Source organism: Cottoperca gobio, chromosome 16 (assembly GCF_900634415.1).
Source record: "Cottoperca gobio chromosome 16, fCotGob3.1, whole genome shotgun sequence".
In the NCBI taxonomy this organism is placed as follows: domain Eukaryota; kingdom Metazoa; phylum Chordata; class Actinopteri; order Perciformes; family Bovichtidae; genus Cottoperca; species Cottoperca gobio.
Genome location: NC_041370.1, coordinates 4,758,890 through 4,772,803, shown reverse-complemented (window position 1 = coordinate 4,772,803; position 13,914 = coordinate 4,758,890). Strand labels below are relative to the sequence as shown.

The 13,914-nt window shown below is 40.5% G+C and overlaps 1 protein-coding gene across 1 annotated transcript in view; it reads right to left on the bottom strand.

Annotated features, from left to right (window-relative positions):
- grik3 (glutamate ionotropic receptor kainate type subunit 3) overlaps positions 1–10,188 on the bottom strand; it is an 85,638-nt gene extending 75,450 nt beyond the window's left edge. Inside the window, exon 1 of the mRNA XM_029451229.1 lies at positions 9,133–10,188. Coding sequence (XP_029307089.1) covers positions 9,133–9,247 — 115 coding nt within the window. The 5' untranslated portion in view covers positions 9,248–10,188. The remainder of the gene's footprint in view (positions 1–9,132) is intronic.
- Positions 10,189–13,914: the final 3,726 nt, after the last annotated feature.

Below are 13,914 nucleotides of genomic sequence, written 5' to 3'. Positions count from 1 at the left end.
ATTGTAAATTGGGCTGTAATTAAAATGAAATATTTTCCAAAATCATATACTTACTGTAGAAATGTAAGTCAGAGGTATAATGGCTTCATGATAGTAATCGATGTCGGTATTTGCCACCATTAGAAACCTTGCTACCACTTACATACAGTGACATTTGTAATTGACCTTTTAAGACATTTACAATATTGACATTTCTAAACTGTGTTGCAATCTAAATGTTCTTAATAGATTTGTAAGTCTATACATGTAATTACAGTGAAGAACAGATGAGGCTACGGTTTTGTGTACTTACACAGACATTAAATATTCTGCATTTGGAAATGACTGTACATATTTATTGTAAATGTGATTTTAGAGACTGCATTATTTAATTTATGTTAATGTTTTTTGACATTTCTGCCTAAAACAGGCAAAAAGAACATGCATTGTTTGCTTTAGCAATGAAAATAATCAGCCTAATACACAGCAGATGTCTCATTAAATGTGCATATTATTAGTGCAGCATTATTTCAATTGATCCTATTCATCAACCCAGATAATACTTGCTGATTGCAGACCATTTTGGCGCCGGCAAATTTCATGGTATTATTTTCACTCTTGGTGAAAAGCAATTAGGAGCATAGCTCGTGGTTTGCCTGGTTTTATTCAGAAATTAGGCAGCTTTCATGGAATTAATTTAACTTTATTTCTCTGGATGAGTAAAAACACAACCCTGGGGTTAAGGGTTAAAAAGGGGGGTGGGGGGGGGGATTATATCAAGTAGGATTTTCTTTTCTTGTCCTGTGAATTTTGATCCAAATACTGAGGAGGAAAAGGAAATCGGGACATTGTCAGATTAAAAGATAAATAAATAATATATATATATATATATATATATATATATATATATATAAAATAGTACTTTTGAGCTATTATAATTTCACAAATGATGAGAAAAATGAGTACAAACTAAACACCAGACTGATCACTGAAAGAAGGAGAAGAGCACTTGAGCCTGGAAGTGAAGAAGAACTGGAAAACATGATTTCGGAACAAAACAATCAGAAGCATAATTTTTCATTAATTATGTGATAGAGAATTGATTTGAGGAAGAAACTCTGCTGCTTAGATGATAGACTAATCGCACGCTGTAATCTCCACCAATCATATTCTACTTCACAAACTACTTGAGCCTTGGTTACTATGACAGCCATCTCTAATTCTCAAACCTCATCTGAAAAAAGGGTGAAAACCAAACGGACGGTTAAATTACTATCGTTTCTGGCTTTACATTAAAGGCTCTGATTCATACAAGCGTCATTATTAGCTTTACTAAAAAATGTACCGCCAGCCTCAAACAGCCCACTCTCTCCCCTTCTCCTCTCTGTCAGCGATAATCTCTGTCTTGTTCCATATATGCTGGTCACATGCAGACACGCCGTCTTCAAATGAGTCACGGGGGAACATTTTGCGGTTAACCACAATGCTCTCTGGGGGCAACCTGGACAGTGGATCGGCGGCCGGTAAAACATTTGCCGAGACAGGAGAGACCATCGTCTTGCCTGCACACACACAGTGCGAGTGCTGAGTGAAATCTTCTGGGTATTGGCTGTGTTAACTAAATTGACATCGTCTTTCAACCTCCTGGCTATTCATCAGCAGAGGGATGAGCACAGGGCCTAGAGACGTAACCCCCGAGTCTTATGCACTTTCTGCGGTCGTCCTCGCATTTGTTACTGCCGGGATAAAAAGAGACGGGGAGGTATAAAAAAATAAAAAAGATATGTGAGGTAGAATGTGGAGGAAATATCTCTGTTTCTTCCTGATATTTTTGGGTGATGGCCATTAATTTGCAGTGGTTTTGGCCTGAAGAGGTTTGTCTTATCTGTTCCTTCTTTTTCTCTCTGGGGGGAAAATAGAGGGTGAGTCTTCTCTGGCCTACTCTCTCACAGTTGATTAGTAACTCCTGCTCTACCCCTACGCTCCAGGGATTCTACGCCAGCTCCCCTTATACATCCCCTTGTCATGCACATACTCACACTTGCTCTCTTTCTCTGTCTCGCTCTCTCCTAAACACACACTCATGCACATCTCCTTACAGTCGTGGAACAGCAATTTGAGGGAATCACACAACCAAGACCTGACATTTATAACAATGAACGCTTGATTAAAAGGGCAGAATGAAATAGTGTCATCCTCCATTCATTGTCCTTAGCCCAAGTTAAATAGGATTTAAGCCTGTGCATTGTGGCTGATACCTCCACTGTCAATCCCTGATTGCTTTAAAGCAGTGAGAAGAAAAGGTCTTGTTATTGTAATGCAGGTGTGTAACAGTACGTAACTGAGGTGTCAGAGGTGACCACGTTTACACAGAACGTCTGGGAATAGATAAGGACAATGCTAACGCGGGGAGGGAACGCAAAGCTAATACTGCTCCTGTGAATGCCATGGTGTTTGAAAGGCACAGGAATAAAGCTTAGCTTTATCTGGCTTGGGGCAACACACAAAAGGCGCCAGTATTGCAATGTGGCGGGTTTCAAAATTGGGATCAAAAGGTTCAAGCTAATTAACAAGCTAAATAAGAGTCCCCTAGCTTCATCTAAGTAACCACCCTCTCTCTTCCTCCCTCCCTCCCTCCCTCCGTCTCTTCTGCTGCAGTACTTTGAGCGCCCATGCCGCCGTGTGTGCACTTTGCCAACATGTACAGTGTGTCTGGAAAAGTGAAGACAAATTGCTCCCTGTGCTGAAATGTAAAAAAAAGAAAAGAAAAATCACCAAATTACCTCCAACAAGATCATTCCAATTAACTATGTTATATCGCTAGCATGACCCTGAGAGCGAAATGCCCCGTGATTGAGCTTTGTTCAAACTGTTTTGATGTTATTCGACTTTTCCAGCAGAGCCCCGAGGAGGGCTGAGATGAAGGAGTCAAATAGAAAGGACAAGGGCACATAATAAAGACAAATGGCTAGAGCATGAAATTTGATTCATTGCCTTGGTACAGAAACATTCACAAGGAAATAGCCAACATTGACATGCCATGAATTTCAAAACACTGTCAAATCCAAAAAGCACACGGGCTGCTGTAATGACATTGAGTCCCTGAGGGGCCTGCAGGGGGACTCAGGCAGATTGTGGACCAAATCAATCAGGCTGTTGTTTGTGATGGACGTTTCCACGTGGACTTCTGTGAAGATGTTTGAATGACAGAAAGTCTGCCTTTTGTTTTTACTTACTGTTGATGATATTGAGCCATGAAGATCTTTTTTTGTTTTATCAGATTTTCAGATATCCTGTTACACTTGAAGACACACTTGTTGCTTTTATGAAGACTTACTTGCTGTTGTCATTTAGCTCTTAATTGGGTTCCGTTTTATGTATTTTATTTTATTTTCGACCCTTTTTCGACCCTATTTTAATCATATTTTGTATTGATTTAATGTCCTTATTGTTTTGTAAATTGTCATTTTCTTTTCATTTTGAAGCCCTTTGTTGCCTTCATGCTTTTTAGAAAGTGCTGTGAGATTTCTGCCTCCATAATTCAATACAAAGAAGGCAAAATGATTTTTGTTCTTGGTGCAGGATTAAGAAATTACGTTCAAAGAAATTAATTAGGGTTGTGTTTTCCCAGAAACAACGCCCCGGTTTCTCTGGATAATCATTGTAAACATGTTTCATTGGAACATCCTTTTCTACAAAATAAATAATAGAAGTCTAAGAGGTGATATCTCAAAACCAAAGCATATGAAACTACGACATCATCATCATACAGGGGTTACGATTCAATATATTGTGACACATTGCGATAAATTGTGATTATTAAAATGCATTTTTAGGAAAGCTGTCCTAGTAGAAGACGCAAGCATGTGAATAACATTCGAGTAAAAAGGGTTTACTTTGTATATGCAATCAGAACAGTGGGATCTGCACTTTGATCACAGTTCCTGTAATATCCCAAATGAAAGCACTACTTTTTGTGCAACTGTCTGCCACAAATCTTTGCACGTGTTGAGAATCAAATCATTTTTACAAAACATAATATCGTGATACTCAAGTGTGTCTATATCCTCTTACATCCCTGCAAGCACATGAAACCAAACACGATCTGCACGACTTTATAGAGTTGCAGTTAAATAAGAAACTATTTTTCATTGTAATTTGTGTAAAATGACCCCTTTAATCTCCTGTTCCATCCTCAAACGGTCACAAATGCCAACCAATGAGATATCGCCTGCAACTTAATATATCTACCATCTCTACGACAACAAAGGGATCTCCTAATTTATTTTTTCATGAAAAAGATGAAATGTATAGCCATAAGGAACTCTACACCTTATTTATTTCAATAGGCATCAGAAGCATATGCTTGCAGCAGACCTTTCGCTGCCGAGCACCCACTTTGTAGTACGATATGAAAACACCATCTGGTGTGTTAGCAACGGCTAGGCTTAGCTAGCTGGGGCTAGATGGGGCCCTGCTGTGTCACAGGATTATCTTACTGGTTGGTAGATCCACCCTATTAGCCCCTAGTGGCTTGGATTATTGGATGATCATTATTATGTGTGACTGAACAAGGAGCTAAGTACCTGCACTTCCTTGACGCAGTTAAGTCTTGTTAGTGTTAGTGATCAGACACATTACGAGCTCATTTTCAGAGCATTATTACACCTCGTCTGAGACATAAACACACGGTTTATTTAATACACTTTAACTTGGACTCACACGGTGTGTTTAATATAATGTTGACTGGCTTTACTAACTTAAAAACAGGCTCTCCACTTTAGAAAAGAAGGACTATAGCACGCCTGGAGCATATTTGTTTGTGTGTGGAAGTGGAATGTTCCTTTCTAATGCGTCTAAACAGGATCATAGCCGAGTACAGAAGACGGCACATTCAGAGACAACCCTCTGCTCGACAAAACGAACATCTGCCGTTTCTCATCAGCGAGATTGAAGCTAATGACGAGCCGCGAGTGTGCTGACAGAGAGAATGGAATTGGATTGTGTACAAGAGGCCCAGTGAGACCAGGCATATGTTTTAGAAAATGTTGCGGAGTATGCTTTATATAGTGTGTGTCCATGTGTGTGCGCGATAAGATACAGATGCCCGAGACTAGGAGAGGCAGAAAATGGGGCCCTGCTTTTTTCTTTTGCAGTTCTCCTCCATGTTTATACAGGTTGACGAAGGGGAGTGTGTAAGCGCAGGTAAAACAACCGTTGTGTTCTTCCCCTTTCAATCTCTGCTTTCGCTAACAGATAATGGAATTACACATCAAAGAAGCTTCTCCCTGTATCCAATTCTTCTGTGACCTCTACCAGCCTTTGTTCATATTCACCACGACAACTCCCCAGCCCCAAGCCTCCACCAGCAGGCTTCTCCCTGCTTCCTCTCTCTGTCTAGGGAGAGATTAAATTTAGATGAAAATGAAATATTCATTTCCACTCAGCAACTGATGGCCATCTTAATTTGATACAACTTTTGATGCAACATCTCCTCATTGTTTCTTTTCATCACCAAACACTTTTTTCTTGTAATGTCCTCCTCCGTCCCTGTCTTTGCTAACCATACCATCCTCCTGCGGGTAATTCTCAATACGAGCAACCCTTTGGGTTTGACTTTGTTAAAAGTAGAATTGCAAAGTACCATTACAGCTTTTCGCGGTCTCTTGAAATATGTCTGAGTCATTTCAGATGAGACATTTGCGCAAGATCTCGGGGAGCATGCGAGTGGAGAGTGCACTCTCTATAGCTCGCTTGAAGAGTTAATCACATGAAAAGTTCCCAGTCTCTCTCTGCTGCTGGTGTAGGGATAAAGACAAGCCTCTGAAGTGGCTCTGTGTTTGCAGACTTCAACCGAAGTGGTGACCACAAACCTCGATTCATCCCACTGAAGCTTATGAGTGGTCACACTGCACACAGCTTCAAGTGCTGCACATTTGTCAGCTTACATTTAAATGTTCAGGCTGTTTCACACACAATAATTAAGTCTGCAGTCATGGCTGCCCAAAGCATTTTAGGGAGGCTAAATGTATAATGCATGCGACCAGGTGTTGCAGGGGCACAGCGAGTAGCTAAGGAAATTAAATCAACATGAAATCATGGGGGAGATTGATTAACTGGCACTGATTAAGTGCTCTAAGTATTAGGTAGATAAAGTAATTGATTATACAATAAATCTCTGTCAGGCAGTGAATAACCTCACTCAGAGAGAAAAGAGAAAACAAATGAAGAATGAGTTTCTTCAATCCATAGATGAAAGAAACAATGTTTAATAATTGTCCATTACTGTGTGCTTTAACTCAAGAGATACAGTGCATGTACCCTATAAATACATTTCATCTGATCAAAATTGGGCTATTCCTATCTGATGGACAAGAAAGCAATGTTTGTATAGACATTAATGAATTGTGCAGAGAGAACACTAGTCACTGGGCTTACAGAACATATCACAAAAAGCATCATTGAATGAAATCATGGTCTCCATGTTGGAAAACTTACAAATGATCTACTAAGAGAGAGAAAATCCTCCTCCAGCACTTTCGTCTTCAATATGACAACATTGCATTATCAACCGAATTGGTTCCTAGATGAGATGAGAGATTGCAAAACATATCAAATAATTAGGACAGGAAAGCGGTAGGGAGACCGAAGAGAAAGACAAGCATGTAAGTGGACACAGGAGGAGCAGTCTTTTATTCCCTCCAACAAATAGAAGCTGCAGAACGAGACGGAGCGACCATCTGGCCGTAACTTAGAGCAGTGCACTGTTAAAGCACTAAAATCAATGGCAACAACTCTACCTTGGATGCCCACCATTACCCAGATGGTGTACTTGGAGAAGTGCACAGGCCACCTAACCAAGAGCAGACATGGCACAGACAAAGAGCGGCGTGCTGAAATATCATCGCCCACCTTGATGATTTTCACCGGTTTGTTTGTGTTAGTAACCAGTGCTGAGGAGCGATGTTGGCTACCATGCACTGACTATAAGAGAGCCCTCTGTTGGTTTTAGCAGGGTGGCTGTGACACGGAGCGCACACACACTTGCACACCAAGTACCAAATAACAAAACAAAAAAAAAAGGGGGGGGGGGGGGCGACAAAAAGGTCCACTACTCGCATTCAAGAAAGCGTTCATCCCTGAACAAATCAACAGACTGTGAATACTGACGTCCTCTCACAGAAAATACTACAGTATGGCTGCAATATCAAATACACACACATTGCATATTTCATGCACACCCTCAAGCTTATCCACTTGTGAAACAGATTAAATGAAATTTTGTGAACGCAATTAAAAAGAATAATATCACATTTTTCTTGTTATTTTTTTACACAGGCCTTTTTTTTATTTAATAAAATGGACACACACACGGCCGTTGTACATAAACACTCTGCTTCAAAAAAATCACACAACGACTTTAGCCTTTTGAATTTGATTTTTTTTTCCTCTTTTTTTTTGGCATTGAGGCAAATTCAGCAACCAGCTCTTGCATGTCCCTCTCCTCAGCTTGTCAAAATACAATCTTAGGAACACAAAAAAAACAAACTGCTCCTGCACCGCAAGCAATGATAGGTTCTATAAAAAGCAATAGTGCGACTGTAGCACATTTCAAGGTAAATTTGTCTCAGCACTTTGACATTTTTTAAAACAAAGCCTGTCAAGTCTATTTCAGGTCTTCATTTGAGCTGCTGACACAGTAAAGAAAAAAGAAAAAAAGGGAATAACATGTCCCTTTGACCAAACGATTCCAGTGCAGATGAGTAGAAAGAGAGCTTTAAGGATTTATGCGGTTTCTAAGACATCACCAAAGTCCATACACAGCGATGTCAGCGTGCAAACAGTCAATCACAGTGGCACCCTGGGCCTGCTCGACAGTTAGGTGTATATGATTCTCAGCACTCAACAATATTCTACAGTCTGATGCATTTTGTTTTCGATGTGTTTCTGTTGAGTCTTTCAGAATTTGTATCAAATATACAGAAGACTTGTCATCATTCACTTCAGGATACAGAGGTGTACAAATGATGTTATACTTCATCCTGTTAAAGTCTAATAACTTACATTTAAATGAATGTAGCTCAATGACCACCCACTGAGATTGACAAGAGTTGCATTACAAAACTAGAGTGGCATGTTGGTGATTTGCACATATGTCATACAAGAGACAACATGCATCCACTTCCCCCCCACCCCCACCATTTATATCTTGAAGACAAAAAGCTCCCTGGCTGTTGTAGTGGTATATTAATGTGGGCCAATGCCATTTTGAGTAATTGTTCTGCATGGCATTCTGCCAAAATGTCAAAAACGATTTGACTTGTGAAAAAAACGTATTGATCTTCATTCTGCTCCTGTCTCTTGGCGGCGCAAAATGTTTCATCGCATCACCAGCTTCCAAATGACAATTCTCACATTGTTCCTCAGTGAGTGATTGGAAAAAGACAAACGCCAGCACAGACCATGCTCCCTCTTTTTTTGTGTCTCACATGTGTGAAAGATCAGGAGGGATGATTCAGGATTGAACGGTGCAATGCAACTGTTGTTGTATACTGTTTTGTTTGCAGCGATACGATAAGATTAGATCAAACTTTACTTGTCTCTCCTCAACAAATTGTAACACTGTTTGAAACTTTCTCGTCGTGTATTTCCTAATGTGATACTGTATCTTTTAATTAAACATACTTGTCCTTAAAAGCTAAAACTTAGTCCCAGAAGGCATGGCAATGAGCCTGAATTTAGCTGGTGACTCAACATGCTGGCTGCAGAAAATGGAACAGACAAAGCAGAGTGCATAGAGGTCACGCTAACCCATAATATTTCATCGCGTGGTCTCTGAGTAGAGAAGGCATCATCAATTTTACAGACTATCGTCTGCAATAATGCACTGCTCTCGTGTTGCTCACTGGCTGTCCCTTGTTTAAGTAAAATTAAAAATGTACACACGACCCGAATGAGGCGAACGGTAAATGAACGGGACTGCTCATTTACTCCAAAAACCACCCGCTGCCGCTGTGAACGCACGGATGAGGACCCGCACTGAAATGCGCGGAATAAGGAGCAACTTTCAAGGTTATAATACAAACGTGTGTGTGTGTGTGTGTGTGTGTGTGTGCGTGTCAATGTGTGTAAATTTAAATATGCATAACTTACCTATTCGAATAACATGAGGCATCCCGTTAGAGTAGTGAATCCAAAAGAGACATGCAATCAGCAATGTCCAGTATTCCCAAATCGCACTCCGGGGAGACAGCCAAGTATTTCGCATGGTTGTAAAGTCGTGGGATCCACTTTTTAAAATTCCAAAGACGACTCAGAACTGCTCATCAAAACTGAATTCGACGGAGCATATATGGATTTTGGTGTCTGCGACAAATTTGCGATCATTGTACTTGGTGCAACATTCTCTCAGGGTTGTTTTTTCTTCTGTTACTCACAAGTCTGAGAGCAGCTCGATCAGGATGAAGCCCCCAGTCCCTCACAGGCGGATCAGTGATACACCTGCGAACGCAGGCTGCTACAATTAGCCTGCAGGAGTATCTGTATCCCCTCCTACCGCCGATGCTATCTGTCTACTGGCAAGTAACACGGCAACAGCCGAGCCGGACTCCCGCACCGCTGTGGAGGAGGAGAAGAACTGCGCCTGCGGAACTTTTGGTCGCCTCGAACGATTCTGCCCTCACTTCAGTCATTCAAAAAATGCTTATTGCAGTTTAATCACTCCAGTCCCGCATTCCAGTCATGAAAACTGTTCATATACCACAGAGGTACTTTGTGAAGGTGGAAAAGCCGCTCCGCAACGCTCCTCTCCAGTTGCGCGCGGTGATGGCACGAGGCTGGTTATTGAAGAACGTCCAAATCTGTTCAAAAAGGCTCTTTGTTACACAGTGTTCGTTTAAAAACAACCTTCTAGTTTGTGCTGGATGGGAAGGCAGTGCAGAAAGCCGTGCATCTGCGTGCGCCTGACGACCCTCCTTCCTCGGTGCCACTAGAGGCACGCGTCGTTACGCATACTTGTCAACTATGTCCAAGAAGTATCCTATAGAGGTGAGAGGGATCCGAATAATGACCCGGTTCTCTACTTTTCCAGTTGTTGTATACACTCGCAATATGTTGTCCGTTGATTTCTTCACATTTGATATGATGATATTTAGGGATTTGTGTTTTCCGAGATCTAAGAGATACAGATGTTGTTTTCTCTTTTACTGCACTGAGATGGAAATTGCGTTTTTCCCCCTTTGCCTCAAGATAGAAAGGAGGAAACCCCGGTCTGCCTTCAGCACTGTGAATGGGATGAATTATTTGCATGAGGGAAATAAGTGTCAGTTGAGGATTGGGCCATTGACAAAGCAGGCGTCTTATCGCTGTTATTTGAGACATTGTTTCCGTGTCAATGAGTACATTAAACTGCTTGGTGCCTATCTGGCTGTCCATTTGTCATGCCTTACAAATAGCCGTCAAATACAAGCTGCAGGTTACACATACACTCGCATAGAGATTTCTGCTCGTGTCTCCCTCACCACTGCAGTGGAGGAGGCAAAGCGCAGTTTAAAGTATTGCATTACCTGTTAATGGTACAGATTGCAGAAAGAGCTATTTTGCTTTTTGCCTAAAACTGAAACTTGCAGCACGATCAAAAGGCTGAAATCAACTTCAGAAAGATGAAAGCTGCACCCTGTGGGATTCATAACTCTTACAAAAATAAGAACTTTATGGTTACTTAAATTTTAGATCTTAACATTTTTAATATGCAGGTAGAAAGATAAATAGATTGATGGATATGTAGATATTTCCTGAGCACATCAAAACCAAATTGGCATCACAAATAATGATAATAATAGTAGACATTTGAGATTTTATATTCTTAATATACCAACACCACAAATTGAATTTTTTATTTTTTTACATTAATGATTTGCCGTTTTTAAGCATATTCTGAAAAATGAACTGCTACATTTCTTTGTGCTTAATAGAACACTGTTGATGAGATAGTGCTGTGGCTCATTGGTTTTATTTTTCTGTATGGAATGGGGGAGAGGAATAAACTGTGCATCATGGGGCATGCAAGCAAGAACAAGCCAGACTGACTGCCACTGCATATTCATGTCTCCCAGAGCAGATTTATCGCCTCTTGGCACAATGTAAGGACTATCAACGTGAGTTATGTGGCCCGACTCTCGCATTATCGAGATTCATTGACTTGCTGCTCTTTCAAATACAAAATGTACACAGCTCTAGCAAACAAGACATTCTGGGTCTGTGGGTGCCCTCTATAGAGAGATGGCTGTCTGTGCTCTCAATCACCTGCGCTGATAACTGGAGGGAGTCAGACCCTAGAGCAGGAGAGTTCCCCCACTGTGACACACACACATACACACACACACTCACAGGAAACGGGAAGCACAAGATGGAGTATCCCACTTAGATTTCTACATTTGCAATAGCTGTTGAAGCAAACTGGATTTGAATTGTTTGTGTTTCCTACAGCAGTTGGCATTACATCTTTGTCTCCATGTCACTCCGTCATTGTAATAAGTACACTATGTTACAATGTCTCCCCCTATTACAAGAAGTAGTAAAGATGCACTTTGGCAGTGGGAGGGGAGTGGTGCCAGGAGGATCATTAGAGGAGACCAGAGCAGTGCTGATGTCAAGCACATCCACATCATTTATGTTATGTTGTCCACACATTCTGAAATCAGTTTACTCAGCTTAAACTACTAATACAACAATGTGAAAATAATCCAGAACAAGTAAAGGGCCTGCATTCAAAATCAACAGTAAAAGTAAAGCAAACAAAGCCCCAATAAGTGTTATTGTAGTAGCATATATAATACTTTATAATTATCACTGATGCAACGATGTGTAGTTAGTACTGTTGTAGCTAGTTGAGGTGGAGCTAGTGTTTTATGCATATAGTGCTGTGTTTGTATTGCCTACTGTGCCTACTGTGACAGTTTCCCTATAAACATAATTTCTAAATAGCAGTATCGCAAGATATCGTATCATACCGCAATATATCGCAACATATCGCAATATATCGCAATATATCGTATCATAGTGCAACATACCGCAACATATCGCAATATATTCCAACATATCGCAATATATTGCAATATATCGCAATATATTGCGATATGTTGAATCCTAACCCCTGTATCACGATACGTGTCGCATCCCAAGATGCTTGCAAGACACAGCCCTTTTATCTACAGTAAGGTAGTTTAGTTCGGTGGTTCCCAATCTAGGGGTCTGCCCCCTCCAAAGAGTCACAAGATATATCCGGGCGGGTCTCGAGATTATTAATGAGAGCGGAAAGAAGAAAGTTCTGCGACACATCTGTTTAATTTTCAAATGTTTGCTATTTTTGAAATACTGAATCCTTTGACCTCTTTGAGCCTCAAACAGGAAATTGAAATGCAAATATTTGACAGGTTTAGAAGAGACATGTCTCTTTGTAGGAACTGATAACAACTCAGAGATCTGAAACATCCCTGCCTGGGGACCACATGTGAAAAAATTGAAGTATTTTGGTTGTAACATTTTCTTCTTTATAGCATATCTGTGCAAGGCCATGAAGCAAAAAAGAAACACAGAAGTTTAGAATTGACTCTGAAGGACATCGCTGAAAAACATTTACCCCAGTCTCTACTTAATTATAATAATAATAATGCAGGTGTACACTTTTCTAAGCAGGTCACACATCCACATACGGCAGCACCGTCAGATCTGTTTTTGCTCCTGCAAAATGATTGCTGTTGCATTTACAACCAGCGAGCGATCAATGCCTGGTCTGGCAAGTTGCTCATAACTAATGGCTCCAGAAACATCATGTCTCCATTGTGAAGCTGGAGACATTGACAAGAGGTGTACTTAATTGACAGGATTGATCAGCACATTTTGTTTAGTTTTTGAAGATTGTCAGAGAGAAGAAAGAAGACAATCAATTTCCACACAGCGCCTTTCACTGTTTGCTTATATACCTATGATTGGCTGGAGAAAGTATGCAATCCAAAATGTTAGATTGTTCGTAATTATTTGAAAAAATTGCTGCACTTCGATTGAGACTCAAAAATGAATCATGTGAAGCATTTTCACAATTGATTTAGCTTTCCTCTTCAAGAGAAACATAAAGAACTCCAGTCACCAGACTGAACATGTTGAATATCGAACGTCTTCCCTCAACAATGGGTCAATAATAGGAACTCATTCCTAAGTCTAAGTCTGTGCTGATAAATTAAATGTCTTTTTGATTTAGTTCAATTTTTTTTAAATTGTTCAAGTTTTAGCTTTGTTCAAAGAAAAGATACAAACTTCTTCTAGTCAACTTCTCAAACTAGGAAGGAGTTGTATTGATCCCTTGACACAAACATAAGTTTGACGCCATAGAAGCTTGATGTTTGGGAATAAATATTACAAATTTGGGGTTTTATTATGAGTGGAATAAATTCCACCTGAGATGTCGATTTCATATTTGTTTGTTTTGTGAATGCCCCGTGTCTTCATACAATGAAAACCAATCAAAATACCTATGTGCTGTCAGGCCGAGCACAGAACAGCACATGGCTCATGCAACAAGATGTCATGAAGCTGCTGTTTGTACATATCACTGCCATGACAGGTGTTTGTGGTAACTCCATTGCATCAGGTGTACAATGCCCATGCAGGTTTTTGGTGGACGGACGGATAATTAAACGTCGATTTACCCTCTTCAACTGTACTGGGGCAATATAGCTGCTTTGCTGACAGATTGAACACTTGCTACAGCTTCACACTCTTATGATTCAAGGCAAGGTGCCATGTGCAGACAAGGTTATGAGGAATTGGCCCAATTCTGGCGCTGATTGCAACGTTTACTGAGGCTCTATACTGCTCTGGCTTGGAGTTAGAGACTGCTCAAGATGTATGTGCTGCTGCTGACGTATGTAGCGGTGG